Source organism: Rhipicephalus sanguineus, chromosome 9 (assembly GCF_013339695.2).
Source record: "Rhipicephalus sanguineus isolate Rsan-2018 chromosome 9, BIME_Rsan_1.4, whole genome shotgun sequence".
Lineage (NCBI taxonomy): Eukaryota > Metazoa > Arthropoda > Arachnida > Ixodida > Ixodidae > Rhipicephalus > Rhipicephalus sanguineus.
Window position 1 is genome coordinate 77,853,063 of NC_051184.2, and position 20,363 is coordinate 77,873,425.

Consider the following 20,363-nt stretch of genomic DNA (forward strand, 5'->3'; position numbering starts at 1 on the left):
CAAGAGAGAATTTGCATAGATGCTCCGTCCAATGGCATTTCCTCATTTCGATGGCGTCAAGTACCTTCAGCGTATGTCGGGCAGGTGATTTTTCCATGCCGACACATGTTCACGTGGCGGGTTTTTAGCTGAAAACTCGAACTTCCTGGTAAATTTCAGTAAAGATTTCGACATCGTTGCTCACCCGACCGTAATATTTCACTCTGCATAGTAAACTTTGAGTGTTTATTATGTGTAGTATTTACATTAGAAGCAAGAAAGTACTTACGATTAGAACGAGAACCAGTCTCGAAGGCCTCTGTTGTACGGATGAGTGACAGGCGCATCGCAATTAAGGTGGCAGGAGCTTGTATTTATGATTAGGTTGCAACCGACTCTAGCTGCCACAGAGGTAGCCGAGGTCTACTGTAATGTCATTATTTCTCATAACCACGCAGAAAACACAGAGGAGAGCATGGACGTCATCAGGAAGGCATTTGAAGAAAACTCAAACGAACGTAAGAGAATCACCGCGCTGCTATGTATTATGCGAGGGTGTCTAGGAACAGCAGTTGAGCCAAGCAACTAGCTTACGACATTTGAGAATTTCGCGCCTGTTGCAATGTCTAAAGCATTGTCGACAGAGATTGTTTAAGAATGGTTGTCAACGCCCATGCAATTATCGCTGAATCAATGTAGTTACACGTCACTGCGGCGTGTGTTTGCATATCCTAAAGAGCGCAAAAACGGAACTTCCAGTCGCGTGTCTTCCCACATGCGGGACAGTCACGTGACCTGAGCGGAAACGTCACGTATGACGTAATTGGTAGAGCGGCACGGTGCTGTCGACTCTGGCAGTTGTGATGCCGGAAAAATAGGGTAGAACCCATTTCTTACAACAGTGTCACACATCTGCATGAGAACCAACTTTGGCTTTACCCTTTGCCAGATGACGACCTCACTAGAGCGCAGGCCAGAATCGTACGCCGCATGCAAGGGCACTCTTTCCCCAGTCCTCGTAGACTCGCAATCATCACGAAAGGAGAGTTCAATCTGCACTGTCAAATTTGTATAGATGAACTAGCTATCAAATTTTTTTTACTGTGGAAGGCAGGAAGTGTGGTCGATGGAAAACGGCAGGCTCAGAAGTCTTCGGGCAGCCCGCTGTCTACTCGTAAGCGCAGTGTGCGTGATCGTTGTCACGTGTTCACACTTTTGACGTCATGTGTTTTTTTTTCCTTACAGAAAACGCTCCGAGCAAGTACTCAGGTAAGTAGACATTCCTGTCGTGGGTGAAGCTTGTGTGGCGCGTCTCTCATGGCGTTATAAGTGTACAGATTATAATAATGAATTGCGCCTGGAACTTTTGAACATTGTGGCGGATGGAGCATGATCAGATCATCATCGTCACCGTTATCATCGCTGTTATCACTACCGATATTATAGCCATTGTACCTAATGTTAGCTGGACTAAGGCTTCTTCCACCGATGTCTTGCCCGTCTCGCATCAGGCGCAGTCACCGAATCGGGCACGACCAATTCAAACAACCGAATTGCCTGTCGATTTAAAGTCAGCTATACAGCACTTCTATGACCACGCATTCTAGTATCTTATATACGTAAGGTTATTTGTTTATTCACTACATCAAATGTGGGACGAAGTGCATCTGAAAGGAAGTTCTGGTAGCATGGACACAATCTAGGAACACAACATACAGGGAATGTTCTGTTCTTCCTATTTAGTGTCTGTGGTATGAGAACCTGCTTCTAGTAACGTGAGTCACGGCCAAAATTTCTGAATTTTCACTCGCTGGGTGCACGAACAGAGTAATGGGTGTCGGCACTTGCCCCCCACCCAAGCCACACCAGCGCTTCCCCATTTACCCACCGCGATGCAACGATGGTTTGCACCCCCCAAGACAAAGTCCTACCGACGCCCATGGCCAGAGTTGCATTAAGCGACCTGGCCAGAAACCTCGTTCTATTAAACGACAGTGAAGAGAAACACTGATAGAGATAGACTGAGTTATGTTTTCCCGAAGGTGTACAATAATTCCTTTTCTATTCATTAGGTTTGAAACTGCCGCGCTGACACGAAAGCATGACGTAACAAAAAAGTTTAGTTTATCTTTTTAATGTTTGGTTTTATGGCTTCGTCGTAATTGCTGTATGAACTAAGTTGAAACAATGTGAGTTTAATACTTGACTCATGTGCAATGTAAGATAACGCACGTTTATAGAAAGCGGAGTGAAGTGGATGCGACGAAACACCTTAAAATACCTCACACCACTGCGGGCTGTTGAGGGAAGTTCCAGGCGGCGTCCCGAATCCGTATGTCGCGCGCGTAAGAGCCTGGTGATGCTTTCGCAGTAACAGAGGCTCTCCTGGTATAATCATCAGAAATATTATTGTACTTCTACACCACAAATTATTTATGTCTTTAGTCTCCCTTTGACATCATTTTTATCATGGTTCGAAGCAGCGCTCATTGCGCGCTCCTAAATTTCTCAATTTTCTTCATTTCCCGGCCAATTTCTCTCACACGGGATATAGGGGAGCTAGGATCGCTATTAGCATTGCATACCACGCATTTAGTGACGATATTGAATGTTAATCAAACTGTAATAGTTAATTAACTTTTAAAAAGTACTCCTTTTCTCCAATATGTGGCAGAACCGCAAGTTAATAATGATACACGCCAGGGCCGTCACCACTGCGGTGACTACAGTTTAGCATAAAAGACAAAAAGTGGCTAGGCTACAAAACCGAGCAGGGTGAGGCGATGTCGATTAGTAGCCCCAACGACCTTCTCCCGATAAGGTTGGAACAAAAAGGTTTTCCAATTGTCATGCTGTGAACGACTCTTTGATAACGGCGCACGGTTAATATTAGTCTGGACTTCGCCGTGAAGAACGATAAACCCTGAATGTTATCGCTACATGTTGGAAAAACAACGAGTATATGGTCGCGGTGTCGTTCTCTCGTTCAGCATCGGCGAACCTCAACCTGCTGTGCCGGTTCTCAGCGCGCTACCGCACGGGCGTCTACCCTTACGGCGTGTGCACTCACTTCATCTATGCCAGCGTGCCGAACCGAGCGAGGCCCGACTCGCCGCACGAAAACAAGGACGTGCTCTACAGCTACGACCCGGGTGCGCAACTCGGTCTTACACTTCGTGCCTTGGTCTGTCAGGGTGCCGCGCATGCATACGTACGTACATACATACATACATACATACATACATACATACATACATACATACATACATACATACATACATACATACACACATACATACATACATACATACATACATACATACATACATACATACATACATACATACATACATACATACATACATACATACATACATACATACATACATACATACATACATACATACATACATACATACCGGGTGAATAAAATTGTTTCATGGCGTTCTTAAGATTCAGCACTAGGATGTACGTGAATACCTCCTTTGCAGATATGTTATGTATCCAGGTGGACACAAAGTGAGATGGTAATATCGTTTGCTGCGGCCCATTTAACTAAGATTGAATAACAAACCTTCAAGTGACTGCAGTAAGAGGGCATATGTTGTATTGAAAAGTTGCAGAAAATCGGGTTTCTACACAGTTCCATCTAAAAGAAATATTTTTGCACGTACGTGGTCAGAGGTATCCCGCTGCAAAGCATTATTGGCAGTTCGCGTGATTGCAGTTTGATTATAATCAGGTAATGTTTGGTTGTAATAATAATTACAACACGACACCACCGAATAAAACCAACTGACAATGAAGAGAAGGGAGATATACAGGACATTACTTGTAGTCTTTTAATATGTGGTGTAGTAATTGTGATATAAGTGTATAGATATTAGGGTGGACGAAAACACAAATTGCCGCCAGCAGGGGCCGAACCTACAACCTTCGTATAACGCGTCTGATGCTTTATGTGCTTACACTACTAATACTACTACTACTACTACTACTACTACTACTACTACTACTACTACTACTACTACTACTACTACTGCTACTACTACTGCTACTACTACTACTACTACTACTACTACCATTACTACTACTAATAAAATGTATTGCACTCTACGTAATACATAGTAGATAACAGGCCTGATTAAGCCAAACGGTGGCTTGCAGGACCAGGCCAGGCACATCGGCAAACGAGAGATGACAAACGTCACTGTATTCTGAAAAGTCCGTTACTGATCATAACAAAACTGCGAGGACGCTTGAGCTTCGCTTTCAAGAGTAGAACGCGAGAGCGTAATCGGACCGTGTTCGTATCGCCTTCCCAATCGCTAGCCTAGCATCGCTTCTCGGTGGACAGCTAAAACACGCCCGAAGGAAAGCCAAAGTGCGTGACGCGACGAAAAACGGAAAACGCTCCTTTTGCGCCATCTCGCTGGTGATAGTGAAGCCGTTGAAGAACCTCCGAGGTGTGCGTACCACCAACGGTAAATAGTGTACATAAATAGGTCGCTGTTAGTGTGCTGCAGAGTGTCTGCGTTGTGGCCGAACGGCTAAACGCATCGCGCCACTGAGCGAGGGCTTGCAGGTTTGAATTCTTGGTCCCATTCGAATCTAACTTAAAAAAAATTCTTTATTTGCATCTACCTCGAATTTTCGTTCATGGACAACGCCGAGTTTTCGTTCACAAAACACGCCGCCGACACCGACACTGGAAGTTGGGCGAAACGAGTTGTTTAACGCTCTCGCGTTAAAAAGCCGACAGGAAGACAATCATGTAGCTTACTTACTCTAGACTTACACAGTAAAAAAAAAACTGATCGAACCAACAATAGCAAAAGTAATTATTATAAGGGCAGAACAAGAGGACAAAGATAGAGTTAATTTAAGCAGTTTGTACCCAGTATAAAACAAACTATACACAGAATAGTAGCATAAATGATACAGCGCTAGAGTTGCTTTAGCATCTTTTGTAAAGCATTATTTGTGGTCGAAGAAACAAGGTCAGGGAGCTCTTTAAAAATAATAGGTGCATGAACAATTCTAGTAGCTTTGCGAACGCGTGTTTTGAAAAGCGGTTCAGCAAAGCGAGAAGCTTTCTTTTTAAATTCGAGGAGCAACGTATTCTTACTTGACTACTACTACTACTACTACTACTACTACTACTACTACTACTACTACTACTACTACTACTACTACTACTACTACTACAACTACTACTACTACTACGAATAATAACAATGCTTAATAAAACAGTTATGCCCAACTGGCTGATTCTTATTGATACAGCGGCGTTCAAGAAGTTCCTGCACTTGCGCGACCTGGCTGCCGACGTGCGACTGCTTCTCTCGGTCGATCTGGACGCGATGCTGCGGACGGGCTGGTCTCCCAGGCGTCTCGCCTCGGACGCCCGCGTGTGGCTCGACCGCAGCGGCGTCGACGGGCTCCACCTGGACGGTTTGGACATCCTGCCCAGGAACATCCGCAACGTCAGCGAAATCGTTACGGTAGGCTACATGGATCGCTGCGTTTCCGCTTCGGTAAAATATATAAGCAAAGATTTTTTCAACCAAGGCCTCTTATGAGTTAGAGATTTCGGCTTCGGTGGCGGCGGCGTTGTACGCGAACTACCCGGCGCCGTCGAATGGACGCAAATGTGGCCCTTCAAGGTGCGCCGGTCGCATGCGTGCTTGTATGCGTCGTTTTCCAATAATTGACGCGCCTTCAGTCGTGCGCTTGTCGGCGATCAGCCGTTTCTGATACGGCAATCTGATCGAGTTCACTTGTCAGTTTACGTTGCCACATTTCATTGTTGCCTGAATATGAACGCATGAACTCAATATTGATTATGCGTGATGCCAACTGCGCAGGCGCGTCCTCACATCACGCCCGTGACTAATCTGAGCCGTTTCGCTTCCGAAGGAGAAAGAAAGCAAGAAGGAAGGAAAGAAAGAGAGAAAGAAAGAGAGAAAGAAAGAAAGAGAGAAAGAAAGAAAGAAGGAAGGAAAGAAAGAAAGAGAGAAAGAAAGAAGGAAAGAAAGAAAGAGAGAAAGAAAGAGAGAAAGAAGGAAAGAAATAAAGGAGAGAAAGAAAGAGAGAAAGAAGGAAAGAAAGAAGGAAGGAAAGAAAGAGAGAAAGAACGAAGGAAGGAAAGAAAGACAGAAAGAAAGAGAGAAAGAAAGGAAGAAAAAATCACAGCATATCCACGGAGTGAATGATGATGAGTGGGCGAAGCTGCGGAGGTTCATCGGTAAACCGTGAATCTTCCGTGAATTCTGCCCAGTACATCATCACCGACGTGAGATCGGGCGCGTTTATACTAAAGTTTGGATGAGTTATGATGACTTGCAGCGCACTTTAATTTTACATGTACGCTGTGAATTTTCATTGTTTAGAAAACCATTGCTTAGAAAACATCTGGCGTCTTTCGTTAAGCAGCTGGCGTCTTTTCGTTTTGCGTTAGAAACATCTGGCGTTCTTCCGTTTTGCTTTTACAAAACATCTGGCGTCTTTCGTTGGTTTATTTCATCAATCAACGGCGTTTTGAACAAAATTTTTATTGTTTAATCACGCACAGGAGAAATCTCACCAGGCACTACCTTGGAGGTAAAGAATGGCTGCTAATGGGAATGAGAGCCAGAAGAAGTTGGCTTTTAGCTAACGCTGCGAATTTTTTATTGTTCAACAACGCACAGGAGAAATCTCCCACCGGCACCACCTTGCAGGTCAAAGCGTAAGACTGGTTACATACTACGCTGCGAAGGACGAACGGGTGCCGCTATAAGGAGCTTCGCCCCTAAAAAGTAGAACGCCATACACCCATACGCCAAGTTTCAATTGACCCCATTTTCCCGACCGGGAAAGGGTTCCTGAATTTTTCTTATTGAGCTTCATCTTCTCCGTACCATTATATTAGCTAACCACCAATATTGATGCAATAACAGCTGCGGTTTTACGTCTCGAAACCACGACAGTAGTATAAGGCACGCCGTATTGCAGGGCTCCGGAAAATTCGACCACCTGGTGTTCTTGAAAGCGCATCTAAAATTAGGTACACGGCCCTCTAGCATTTCCCCTCCATAGAAGTGCGACCACTGCGGCTGGCGTCGAACCCGAGACTTCTGGGTTACCAGCACAACACTGTAAGCACTGTTAATGGTGGCTAATTAATCACCGGTCCTTGTTTCCCATGGGGCGAAGACATTGTTCGTGCTTCTAGCCTTCAGTAGGATGCTGTATGGGTTACATATATATAAATGAAGGAAAGAAGATGACCCTTAAGGGCTGGTTTTCTTTGTTAGACACAATATTAATGAGAAGTAACAGACAATAACGCCGAGGAAAGTATAGGTGGTGTTATCTGTAGTATTTAGAATATAAATGTCAAGAAAGTAATAGACGAAAGGATAACTTGCCGTCGGCAGGGACCGAACCTGCGACCTTCGAATATACTATCTATCTATCTATCTATCTATCTATCTATCTATCTATCTATCTATCTATCTATCTATCTATCTATCTATCTATCTATCTATCTATCTATCTATCTATCTATCTATCTATCTATCTATCTATCTATCTATCTATCTATCTATCTATCTATCTATCTATCTATCTATCTATCTATCTATCTATCTATCTATCTATCTATCTATCTATCTATCTATCTATCTATCTATCTATCTATCTATCTATCTCGTCGCAGTATGATGCAGCATACGCAATGGACATACTAATGCCGCCTCCAGCATTTTCTGCACATGGTTAATTTTCGTGGCTCGCAATTTGATAATATGGTAACTTGACATTATTATAACTTGCATTTTGTGCAATGCCAACGGCTGCATTATGGCTAAACAAGTTCCATGCTGCGCTGTTCTACATATTACATTTTACTGCACATTCAGTGCAAAAATTGTGCTTAATAATTCGTGAATTTATTCTGAAGGCGATTGAGGAACATGTTAAATATAACTAAAATATTTGTCACGTGGGTAGGCTGACCACACCAGCGCATGCCGCTTGTCCTGAGAGCCGCGATTTACCACTCGTATTTTTTTTTCTTTTGTAGGCCCTGCGCAAGTCGTTCAAGCGCCAGTACCTGCTCACCGTTGGCATCGACCGCACCCAGAAGATCGTCGAGGACGAGCTGCTCAACCTCCTCAAGTATGTTTCTGATGAAGTCCATTAACGCAATTAGCTCGTCTAGAATAGAACGCTTTTCAATTTCGACATGGTGCATTTTTAGACAAAGAAATATTCGGAGAAAGGGTAGCACAGGTGTAATTTGTCGTATGTGCCCACCTCTTCGTTGTTTATTACATTTTAAGGAAAAAAAGAGCAGTCACTTGATCCTTTTTTGTGAATCCTGACTGGCCGAGTGTATGACTCTCTTTGAAGAGAGTCGTGAACTCTCTTTGGGGAATCAGTATACTCTCCTCGGAGAGTCGTGGATCCCAAAAGAAAGTTAATGTGACTCTTTAAAGAGATTCATATACGTTGCAAGTAAGCACTGACCGAAAGGAGTCACACATACATTTTTTAGAGTGTAGGTGCGTCCGAATGGCGTAGTTAGGAGATCGAATTAAAAAAAGTGTTATTTCAGAATGACGCGAAGAAAAATTCATCGGGATATGTCTGGCCGGAAATAAGCTTTAAGTTGATTATTTGACACAATTGCGTAATCATATTCCCGAATTCATGTTCGGTGTGAGGAATAGCTCGTAAATGGGAAACAACTGCTTGAAAATATTAGCCACAACTATTGAGTGTAACTGTACAAAAATGACCGCATCACAACATACACATAGTGTGCTTTGTGTGTTGGAAATATGCGTGACTAATAGAGTCTCTCATGCTGGAATTTAGTGACGGAAAAGTAGGGTTTGTTTCACAGAAAGTAGTTCTCCTGAATTAATGTAAATTTGAATTTACAGTGATTTTAGGTTCTCAGAAACGAGTGACTTTACTTAAGGGCATCCTGAACCACCCCTCGGGCTTGATGAAACAACATATTCTATGACCAGCAAACACCGCTGCGAATAGTTCAGCGATATTTGTAGTCGTGCGCGGCACTTAAAGTTTACAAGCGTGACGTGAAGTTGCCACTTTATCAAGGACCCTCTCTATATATAGAGGCCTCGTCTACATTCACTTCGGTGGGCGGGGCGCCAGCTGTATGTCGTCAAAGAGCCGAGTGCTGCTATTGGCTGAGAGCTGACATAAATCAGGAGCGGCATTTGGGCAGGTACACTTTTTGCCATGGGGTGTCGTGCCGCGCCGGTGCCGCGTACTATAGTGTGCTAAGATTGCGTAGCAGCAGCAACTCTGCGTACAAAGGAAGCACAATGACAAAGAGTGATCGCCTTTCAAGACGTGCGCTAAAAGTCGTGACGCGCACTGCTGCGTCATCGCTTGCTGTGTAGCTTCCAGCGCGCTAGTCAGGACCAAAGAAGATCCGGCAAATCCCTGTAATTGTGTTCGTTCTTGACAGATTCGAGAAACATTTTTCGGCAATGGATTCGCTAGGCAATAAGCCTCGCTGCTGAGGTTATTCGATATTCCATGATTGTTTGGGAAAGTGGTTCAGGACCCTTTTAAATAAGGCAATGAATACTCCATAGAGTGCGTCCGCTCAGGGAAATGATGCGCGGAAAGGCCTCGCTTGCAACGTAAATTCCCGGACCAGTTTTTCTTCAAGTGCTAACTCCACTTCCTAGAAATCTGTACTACCTTCTTTTGCATCGTCGTGCGACAACAGTACGGGGGCACGTTAAGTTTAGCCTTTTGGGGGCAAGTGTATTTGACAGTGAAGTGACATTTATTATTGATGACGTAGGCTGGTGGACTTCGCCAGCTTCTCGACGAGCCACATTCGGCACACGGACGAGCGCACCACGTTGTCGAACCCGTACACGAAGTACGAGAACAGCACTTCCGGCCTCTTCTTGGTGAGGTCGCTTTTTTAGGGGCGTAGCTCCTCTTAGTCTAACCTTGTCACGTCTCCGTTGTCCGGCGTAAACGGCAGTATCTCTGTCCGGCGTAAACGGCAGATGGCGCTGTCTCATAGAAGTACATACAAACTGCAGTTCAGGGACGATATTCTAGATGACGCTGTACACAATCTGTGTCGTCATCACCATTTCTCGTCTCATCTCCTAGATGGCGTTGGTCCAATAGAATTGTGTGCAATATGACGCTTGTGTGAGTCGACACTAGATGGCGCTAGAAGCGCAACTGCTCTCCGATTGGCTGCTGCGCGGGCTACGCGGGGATGCGCGGGGAGCGAGCGCCTCTCTCATTCTCCTGGATCGTCGCCTTACGTGTCGGATCGTTGGTGGAGCTTGAGCGATGCGCAGCGGCGGGCGCTCACTTGGCTGCAGCCAGGCGCATCCCGAGACGGTGCGCGCCAAGGACGCCGCTGCGAAACGGGCTCAACGAGAAGCCGATCCCGAGACCATGATTGCTTCAGGAGCTTCGCCCAAGCTCTTCATCATTCACCCGTGGATATGCTGTAATGTTTTTTTACCCTAACCGTAGGACGTGTATTTGATTATTTCAAAGAAGTTCCAGCCATGGTTGTTGGCAGGAAGGTGGGGGGGTTGAGGTGCAAAAGGGGTAGTTGCTTCGCCCCACCCAAAGCAAAACCACTCCAGAACTTGTCTCAAACCCAGAGCACAATAGCGCTCCACTCCCCTTCCCCCGTTTGCACCCCCTTAGACAAAATCCTGCCGACCCCCGTGGTTACAACTCTCGAGTTTACACTTTTGACACGTCCCGTTAGCAGTTCTCCATTGCGTCTACTTTAACCGTTGATTCGAGTGTGGCTTTTAACACTGATTTGTCGAAGTGTGGTTTGTTGTGCTAGTTGGTCACACAAATTGCAAAAGATAAAACAGCGCGAAGCAGACGCAACACAAGCGAAGGAACATAAGAAGACCGCTGACTAACAACTGAATGTTTTATTGCTTCAAGTTAATCGAAAGGAAAATTGGCGGGAAAACGCGGCACGTGATACTTCTAGCCTTCGTCACGACACGATGGGCAGAAGCTGTCAATTAGAAATATTACGTGCATGTGCCTAATGAACTCCCACAATTATAATCTTTTCGACTGACAGCTTCTGCCTACTGTATCGTGATGAATGCATTAAGGTTCCCGCGCCGTGTTTTCCCGCCAGTTTACCTTTATATTGCGTTGAAGCAATAAAACCTTCAGTTGTTAGTCAGCGCTCTTCCTGCGTTCCTTCGCTTCTGTTGCGTCTCCTTTGCGCTGTTTGAATCTTTAACAACTGATTTCTCCATTCAATACGGGTTAAAGGAACAACTTTCTTTCGGCAACAGCTAAGACAAACGTCGCACGTTCCCTTACGCGTTCCTATCTCATCCAGAGCCGAGAAGTGAACCATCTGGCCAAGCTTGCTGCGCGATCACCGAAGTCTCAGGTGTGCTTCACGCTCGTGCTGGGAGGCAACCAGTTCCAGCTGCGCGACTCTTCTGAGCACGGACTCGGAGCTCCGGCGAAGCACGTCAAGGACGTTTCCTACTCCGAGGTACGTGGTGTTATACACTACAGGTGACCGAATAGGATGGTTCAAGGGGGCATGACACGGTCACCCAACGATTTGAGGTCTTCAGCAAAAAAAAAAAATTAAAAGTTAAGGGTCCATTGATCCTGCACACATATAAAAAATGGGCATGTAAAGTAATATTTCAGTGCAAAATGAGCCTTAGAAGTCGTCGGCTACAAACCCCGCCCACCGCCGGCGGCCGCCGTTTTGCCATTGCGTGTGTGACGTCATATGGGGCATTGAGCGCAGCCGTCGTCTTCTACCTAAGTTTCATATGCTGCAAATCGTTCAATTTCAATTCCAACTGAAGAAAGCTGAAATAGCTCGATTGCACGCGCAGATGACATGACCACGGAACGAAAACATTCACCGAAGTGCAAACGCCCCTAAAAGAGGGAGCTTGTTACGCCACAGTTCGCGAGCGCGTCAGTGTTGCCCGAATCTCAGGTCCCTGGCGTGTTTTTAAAAATATTGAGTTATTAATTACCTGCTGGACAAAATGCGCTAAGACTTCGCCAGTTTGCTTGTGAACGCACAAGCATTAACCCACTTCACCCAAATTATGATTCAAAGTTGGTTGTCATGGCCCTTTCAATTTCAGCCCACCCTATCGACAGGAGCAGCAGAAAGCATGCCTGGAGAGTATGTTCAGCCACCTTTTATAAAAATCGCTGGCTCTCCCGTAATTGAGAGCAGATGTAAGGATGAAATGGCTACTTGAATGGCTAGCGGAACTCCAGTAGAATCCACGCTTCATCGTGCGCCACACGCTGCGTAGCTCTGTCTTTTGGATGAGGCGGCAATCCTCGCCACGAAACTGTTGCCTGCACGATGAAAGGCCGAGACAGACGGTACGATTTTCCATGCGATTCGACGTCCGACACGGCGGTGGGGAAACCGGAATGGTGACCTTTGATAGCATCGAACAGCCACCATTCCCTCTCCCCCACCGCCGCGTCGGCCGGCACATCGCATGGAAAATCGTACCATCTGTCTCGCGCTTAATTCCGACTGCGCGCCGTTTGAAAGAACCCAGGCGTGGCGCGGGCGTTTAAACGAGCAAGTGTGTAGTTCCCGGTATCTGCGTTTGGAATGTTGCTATTGTAAATTGGACATACAACTTAAGCTTACTAGAAGACAGCTTCAGTGTTAGTCGGAACAGAATCTAAGAACAACCTACAAGCAATAATTTTGTAATGACTAGCGTATGTAATACGTTTTTCTACAAATGGTTAAAGGACAAAGACGGCTTTTTTTAACTTTTGACTGGTTGCCCGGATGATCTTGTTTCGATCACGCAACAATGCCCGGATTTGTGCTGCATTTGTGCTTGCGCGACAAAGTTTCCCTCGCAGCGAAATAATTTATGCTGCAATATGCGAATGCGACACCACAGCTTGCCTTCTTACTTATTAGTTTACTGTAAGGGCATTTATTTATTTGTAATAGCACTATGAACTTTGGCGAGGAGTTTGGCATGAGGTGTGGGCTGTCTTGTCCCATTTATTTTTTAGTGACGCATTTAGACAGGGTTGGGTTGGGTTGTAGCACAGCGTTCGACGGAAAGCGAATGCTGTGCTCTCATGTCTCGATCAAGGATCAAAAAGCATGTGAGGCAATACAGCCTTGAGGTGGGTCGACTTGTCGGGGTTTGTGCGACTGGAGTGGCGGTTGGCTGGTACAGCGATATTTTTTTTCAGGCGATGTGTAGGATAATTTGGAAAACGGAAAAAGACAGGTGATTTGGTGGAGTGATACAATGCTGGGAGGTTTGCTGAGCGGGGTGGTGCAAGGCACGAAAACATCGTTCGACGTGATCAAGCGTTCGGCCGACATTTTTACTCACCGATTTTATTGGCAGTGTCTCTTCCTATACATGGGGACAACTTTTCTTTGCAGTACTGTGGAAGCTACAGACCCGAAACACAAAGCCTGCTAACGCGCCAGAAAATAGTACCTAAGTTTATTGTCAACTTTCTTATTGGCCTTGGCTAAACCAATGATGCGTTATTGATTATGTGATTCAAGCAGCTACCTGATGGAAGTCAAAGGTAAATTGCAGTTATTGTTTACTTTCCATTCACACTTCAGTTACTGCTAACTCATATGGGACAACACTAGTGCTCAAAATGTTCAGGTGCTGGAAATACTTTAAAAGAAAAAAACAATTAGAGCAATAACAAGTGTTTCTTCCCCCGTACGTACGAAATAACGCTTCCGGCAAATCAGAATAATAAAAGCCGGTGACATACGCAAACTGAAAACACTACAGAGCTACAAACACGCTATGCTAGGACGACTAGATTAATTTGTAACCCTCGCAGATCTACACGAAAATAAAAAGTATACATTCATATCACCGTCAGGCGCCATGGCAGATCCCTTCTTCGCGCACTAATTATGGACAACAACGCCTTTGTCATACACTGCCTTCCATTCTTAGCCGCTTTAACAAACGAAATATTGATGTGTTACAACTAGACGAAAACTAAAATGCTGGACTTCTTCTTGTGGCAGCTTATTAACAATATGTGATAAAAAAAAACGATTTTTGATAGTATACGTTGCTCTTATTGCACTTTTCTCGCTACGTTATTTATATAAAAAAACTTTTCTCGATCGCATTTCGCTGATGCTATATATTTGTTTTTTAATTGATATATCACTTTCGTTCGCATGGTATATCATATGCAGTTGAAATGCAATGTATCAGTGAAGCACACTATACTATCTAAGATGCTTTTTACGATTGTACTGAGACCAAATTCACCACTGTGCTTGGGGGACCGGAGCTTTGTCAAACCCAAGAACTTTCGGCTTTTTCTCCAGTTAACCCACTTACCATTACACTTACGTATGTAATGGTGAAAATAAAACATTTCGATTGATTCATTGATTGATTTAAAAGAATGCCTTCTGTTTCTTTCCATTTCTTAGACAGCGCCGGGCTTTCAGCAAGCCAGTTTTCCAAAGTAAACGTGGCGTCCATGGCGTGTTTGGGTCAGGGTGCGGGCGCTCCGTTTAGTTCTCCAAGAAAAATATGCTCGTAGTGTTGCACTTAAATGTACACTCAACAATGGAAGTATGTATCTCTCCGTTAGCACTTTTCAAGTGTATGTTTTTTTCTAAACGTGTTAACGGTGCGAGCGAGAAAAACCGAAATAAGCCGCAAGCTGCCGTACTACTTGCTGAGTAAACCGAATGTGTGGAAGCCGCGCCTCCGTAGCCTTCGCTTCACTGAAAAGATGAGCTGTAGCCGAGTATGGTAATTTTCGTCCCTTACGGCTCCTAAGAACGCCGCCGCTGCTGCCATCGGAGGCGTCATGCCAACAACGGAAGCTGTTGGTGTAGCGGTATTACGAAGCTCCACTGGACCTCACTTGTGCTCCCGGGCTGCGCCTGCGCTCTGGACCGGTAGTGCTATTCTGGACGTTGTCAAATTACGTATCATTCTCGGGTTTCGCGATGACGGCATCCTCAGCCAATCGGAGAGGCCGTAAGAGCCATCTGGGCCAATCAGTGTTGACAAGTGGTGGAAACTCACACGGCGGAACTTGACAATCTAATGAATAGCAGCCCGGATCTAAAATGTTACTAGCGTGTATGAAGGAAAAGCTCCAGACAAGTCCACTCAGTGAAGTTGGGTAACCAGCGTAACTTACAGGCGGATTATCTCCTTTGGTAGTTGTCTGGGGATGCGTAAGCGTGGAGAGTTTTATGGTAGACGGCGGGCTTTTTTGGAACGCTGTTTGCTGGTGGCATCAGCATTGTATGTTTTTTCTAGCTTTCATCAGCATAATGAGTGGCCCCGTGAGCTGCGCGTGACGAAACGCAGGTTTGACAACAAATAATCGCGGAGCGAGGATTTTCCAGATATGCACAGTTCTCCGTGCCGGCGATGGATTTTCGGAATGAGAATCAATCAAGTATATCATATTTTTGTAGTGCAAAATAACATGTTAGGATTATGCAAAAAGTGATTGGGCTCTAGGATGTAAAAGGACGACCTATCGAAAGTTACAAGTAAAGAAGTGAAGAAAAAGCTTGAATATAATAGCAATAAACTTACTCGTACAATAACAAGCAAATTAGCCAAAGATTTTTCTCACAACCTTGATTGAAAGTCCTTCTCAAGTCCTTTGGGGATACAATCTGCAGCGCAATGATGGGAAATTCTGTTGTAATTTCATGTTCCGTCAGATATGCAAGCGGGAGTGGAGCGAGGTGAAGTACATCGAGCCGGCCATCGGCTTCTACGCACGCAGCGGGAAGACATGGGTCGGCTACGACACCGAGAAGACCATCGCCGCAAAGGTTACTCGATGTATTCATTTCTTCTCAACACTGCAAATTAACACAAGTTGCGCAATGAAACGGCAAGCGAAACAAAGGATTAGATCAATAGGCCCGTTTCTTCTTTATGAAAAACCTAATGAAGATGACAGATAATTACGCCAAGGAGAGCATACGGGGCATTATTTAAGTTTTTCATTGAAGTGTAGTAATTATCAAAGAAACAGAAATGAATAAACATAGCCAAAACCAGTGGGAAACGAACGTGCAGTAAAGTTCAAAAGTATGGATCTGGGTCCCCACCGACATCCATACTTTAATGCATTTTCCATTATGTCATAATTATGACAGATCAACCAAGTACTATAAATAATGGCCGTTTGATCTCATTGACTAGACCATTGACTAGATCATTCGATTAAATAAAGGGTAAAATCAATAAATTAAAACAAAATACAAATGTCAATCTGAATACGCAGGGAGAGGCAAAAGAAGAGGATAGTCTGTAGAACTCGGGAAAGAAAAGCTCACAGAATCTTTTATGCATCCGCCTTAGTCGACCCGAACGAGAAAGCAGTCTTTCTCTTCATTTTCTTTTAAGTCGATGTACTGAACCTTCTGCGGCCCACTCCGAAAGCTTTCTGCAACTAACGTATTTTGGCAATGCCTCCAGGATTGGAGACATTGTGAGCATTTTGCACCTCACCTTGCTTCTTTGCACTGCCTCCGGGGATCTGCCTAGATTTGATCGAGCAATTATGTCTAGTGATTTTGTCATCATGTGACGTCACAAATCATGGTGATCTATGATGTCATCATGACGTCATATTGTGACGTCATCACGTGATGACTCTGCATCACTCGTGTTGACGCTGCCGACGGGATACACCGACGAGGGACGCCGGTCAATTTTCGCGTTCGATGAGGCATTGAAGGCTTTTATCTTAATATTCATAATGTCGTTTTAATGAAGATTGTATGAACAGCTGTAAGCTGCATTAGGTAGACTGCCCAAAGTTTCGACAGATGAATTAGTCTTTGTGCATGGCCGCGTTGTCGCTCTTGCGCGTTAGTTTCTGAGTGACGTCGCTCAGTCTCGATCTCGGTGGCTGCTGTCTGGTCACCGAGGAGGAAAACACTGCCTTTGAAAACCTGTCGAAACGTCGGACACAGCTTCCAAAGCACCTTAATTTTCGCATATGTTTGATTTCACTGCGTCTATTCATCTTTTGGCTCCCGTCTGTACTGTAGACATAAAAGTTATGTGAAACGTGCCAAGCTGTAAGGCCTCACCGTACACTTTCTGCCAACGCAGCTATCCCATTGAGCTGTGGCTTTGTATAAGAAATAAATGCCATTCCACATGAATGCGTGGGCTCTCAAGTTAAAAGTTTACGTCAATGAATGGTGAAAACAAAAATTCTTCTAGCTAGAAGCAGCTATGACCATGACACGAGGTACAACGGATTATATCACAGCTCATAAAAAATCATTGAGCGGGCTTTTTTTCTCCCTTTTACGCAGGGGTACACGCGGATGCAAAACGTACTCGCAATATGCCATCGCTTTTATTTATAGGCGAAAGCCTTAGATGACCGGTCAAACTCGAAAAGGGGCCGTCGGCGGCGTCAAAACGAGTGACGCACTGACATTTTCATGTGATGCATAGGTCGGCAGAAAAATTGAAGCTCACTCACTCACTTGAGAAATGTGTTCTCCACTTAAGGCTCACTCGGACTCAGACTCACCTGAAGTTTTCGCGCTGTCTGTACATACGTAGGCGTGCGCACAGGTAGGAAAAGCACGCCCCCCCTCCTCTCCTTTTAAACAAATGGAGGCACCAAGTGCCCCTCATGTTTACTCAGGCATACGTTTCCCTTCATCGTTTGAAGTACGGGTTATAGCCACGCAGGCTATTGACAATAATGGCGCCCTGGACCCCTGATGTTGCATACCAGGAACTGTTTACTTCTTACCATTATCCCAGGAATGCAGGGTACGAAAGTGAGACATCTCTGAGAAGCACTTAACCGCTTCATTTTCATTTTGGCGTCCACTGCGAGGCTTGTTCTCCTTCGGATTGAACTAACGGGTGGGGGGTGGGTGGTGCGAGCTGAGGTCAGACCCCTCCCCCCCTTCCCATCCCCTATTAGAGAACTCTGCGTACGCCTCTGGCAATGACTGTAAATCCTTATTGAACCACTTGGGTATTGCGGTTTGTCGAGACATGCGAAGTCCAATTCTCTCGGTAGTGCGCCTTACAAAGCTGAATCGCGTTATGCCTTCCCCTCACACCACTTCCAGACATCGCAGCCCCCCTCCCCACTCCGAACCATATTCGTATACTATAATGAAACGACAACGTCATCGCACCGATGGTGAAATGCATCACTGATGGCACGGTAGTCTGAATGAATGTGTAACCAACATTACAAACAATAAAGTTTATGTTACAACTACTCATAGTTTGTAAGAGCACGTAAGAGTAACTGGCAAGAGCGTCGGGCGCTAAATCCGAAGGTCCCAGGTTCGATCCCTGTCGGTGGCAAGTGGTATATTCGTCCACTTTGCTTTCTTCACATCTATCTATCGCCATTAAGAAGTACATTTAAAGCAGTATAACTAACGTCCCGTATGCCTTCCTTGGCTTCATTGTCTGCTGGTTTTCATTAAGGTTGTGCCAAGCTAAGAAAGGACCCTTCCTTCAACTACCCATAGAAAGTGTTTGAAGCCTTGATCCACTCCGAGAAACATTTGTGCATAGTGCACGCCGTCACTCTCTGCTCGAGAGGTAGTGCTGATAGCGCGCGCTTATCGCAGGTGCAACTAGCCTTGCGCAAGTACCCGGACTTCTGCGTGATGCTGGTACAGGTGGACAAGGATGACGTCCGCGGCATCTGCTCCGAGAGGCACTTCCCTCTTGTGCAGAGCGTCAAGCACGCCATGCGCCACTACCACCGACAGGCGCCGGCTGCTGAATCGTAGAGGAAACCGCTAAGGGCCAATACGATCGCACGTTTGCTTCGGTAATAAAAAGAATGTGGCCCTAAATTCAGCGGGATTATCCTGGAGTGAAGCCTGGATTGGTTTGTGCATTTTGCGTTAGTTGTTGACAGCAGGTAGAAAGTATATGGTTGAGGTCCTTCCCTCGGTGCCCCTATCCTTCTGAACGAACAGCTGCGCCAAAACACTCACTCTCCCTCATGCATTCGCCTAGGACAGGGTTCTCAAACTCATCTCAGCTAGCGGGCCTCAGTCACAACATTTTGTAAGCGTCCGGGACAACGAAGAAAATTGAGCAGAGATGAAGGTAGAGGGCGCGGGGGGGGGGGGGGGGGAGTAGTGGAACATAATGTCAGCTGACGTTGCCATTTGAACGAAGGTCATTGCCATATATCTCACATATAGGTCATCTCTGGCAGGGATTCGGCATCACGATTCGAGAACATGTCGATGATGGTCGCTAGAATGACTGAAATCTGGACGCTGGTTATTTAATATGGGGCTTCCGTTACGCGGTTATGTTTCAACACATGGGGACCGTATAGGGTGCTTCACGAAAATAAAAAGATGTTTTAGCCCAGTCACATCTGTGTAGCTCATGAAAATACTAATCAAATAAAAATGTATGGAGCTGCACTCAACGTGAAAGCTCTAGGAAGTGCGGAATAGTGATTTACGTGTCCTTCAGCGACGCTCGCGTTCGCGGGCAAGCAAGCGCTGGCGTTCCAAATGTGCAGCCTGCTCAGCGTCCTGGCGGGAAAGGAAACCTTTATTTGTGATAAAGGTCTGCCCTCATCCTCTCTCCTCCTCACCGTCACGTAACTACACCTCACATTCACTTCCCCATCTGTGCATGAATAACACAGCATCTGGCTGTGTTATACATGGTTTTGCCTGCTTGACGCCATACATGGCATTGCTATGCTTTACCCTCTCCCTTCCTTCTTTTCCTCGTCCTCACCCTCACTTCTATTTCCCACCCCCTTGCTATACATGGCTATGCATAGATGACTGTGCTATACATGGTTTTGCCTGCGTGACTCCATCATGGCTATCTTTGCTTTACCTTCTTCCATATCTATCTATCTATCTATCTATCTATCTATCTATCTATCTATCTATCTATCTATCTATCTATCTATCTATCTATCTATCTATCTATCTATCTATCTATCTATCTATCTATCTATCTATCTATCTATCTATCTATCTATCTATCTATCTATCTATCTATCTATCTATCTATCTATCTATCTATCTATCTATCTATCTATCTATCTATCTATCTATCTATCTATCTATCTATCTATCTATCTATCTATCTATCTATCTATCTATCTATCTATCTATCTATCTATCTAACGGCCTACGTCTGGGTGCTCTATTGATCGTCTGCTTAACTTGGTGTAGACCAAAATTAGCATAGGAGGGTAAGAGGATCTGACGAATATGACTGTCGGGTCATGACTTGAATAACCTGAAAATCCCGTCGCGTACGTCGTTGAACACTTTCCTCCAGAAT

At 45.1% G+C, this 20,363-nt stretch overlaps 1 protein-coding gene across 2 annotated transcripts; it reads left to right on the forward strand.

Annotated features, from left to right (window-relative positions):
* Positions 1–433: 433 nt before the first annotated feature.
* On the forward strand, positions 434–19,102 carry LOC119405350 (chitinase-3-like protein 1). 2 transcript variants are annotated; one of them, XM_037672186.2, is made up of 9 exons: positions 434–497; positions 1,225–1,248; positions 2,970–3,131; positions 5,266–5,483; positions 8,048–8,142; positions 9,815–9,926; positions 11,366–11,527; positions 15,746–15,859; positions 18,659–19,102. In XM_037672186.2, the coding sequence occupies exons 1-9, from the start codon at positions 455–457 to the stop codon at positions 18,821–18,823; spliced, it is 1,095 nt and encodes a 364-aa protein (XP_037528114.2). In that variant the 5' UTR covers positions 434–454; the 3' UTR covers positions 18,824–19,102. The 2 variants fall into 2 exon arrangements, with proteins under 2 accessions (XP_037528114.2, XP_049275216.1); XM_049419259.1 differs by lacking the exon at positions 2,970–3,131.
* Positions 19,103–20,363: the final 1,261 nt, after the last annotated feature.

What these genes read in the sequence shown, in the direction of transcription:
- LOC119405350 (XM_037672186.2), top strand. Translation starts at nt 455, where the DNA reads ATGGACGTCATCAGGAAGGCATTTGAAGAAAACTCAAACGAAC. An exon ending in CGCTCCGAGCAAGTACTCAG is followed by an intron (nt 1,249 to 2,969) that starts GTAAGTAGACAT and finishes TCTCTCGTTCAG; the next exon opens with CATCGGCGAACCTCAACCTG. An exon ending in GAGCTGCTCAACCTCCTCAA is followed by an intron (nt 8,143 to 9,814) that starts GTATGTTTCTGA and finishes TTGATGACGTAG; the next exon opens with GCTGGTGGACTTCGCCAGCT.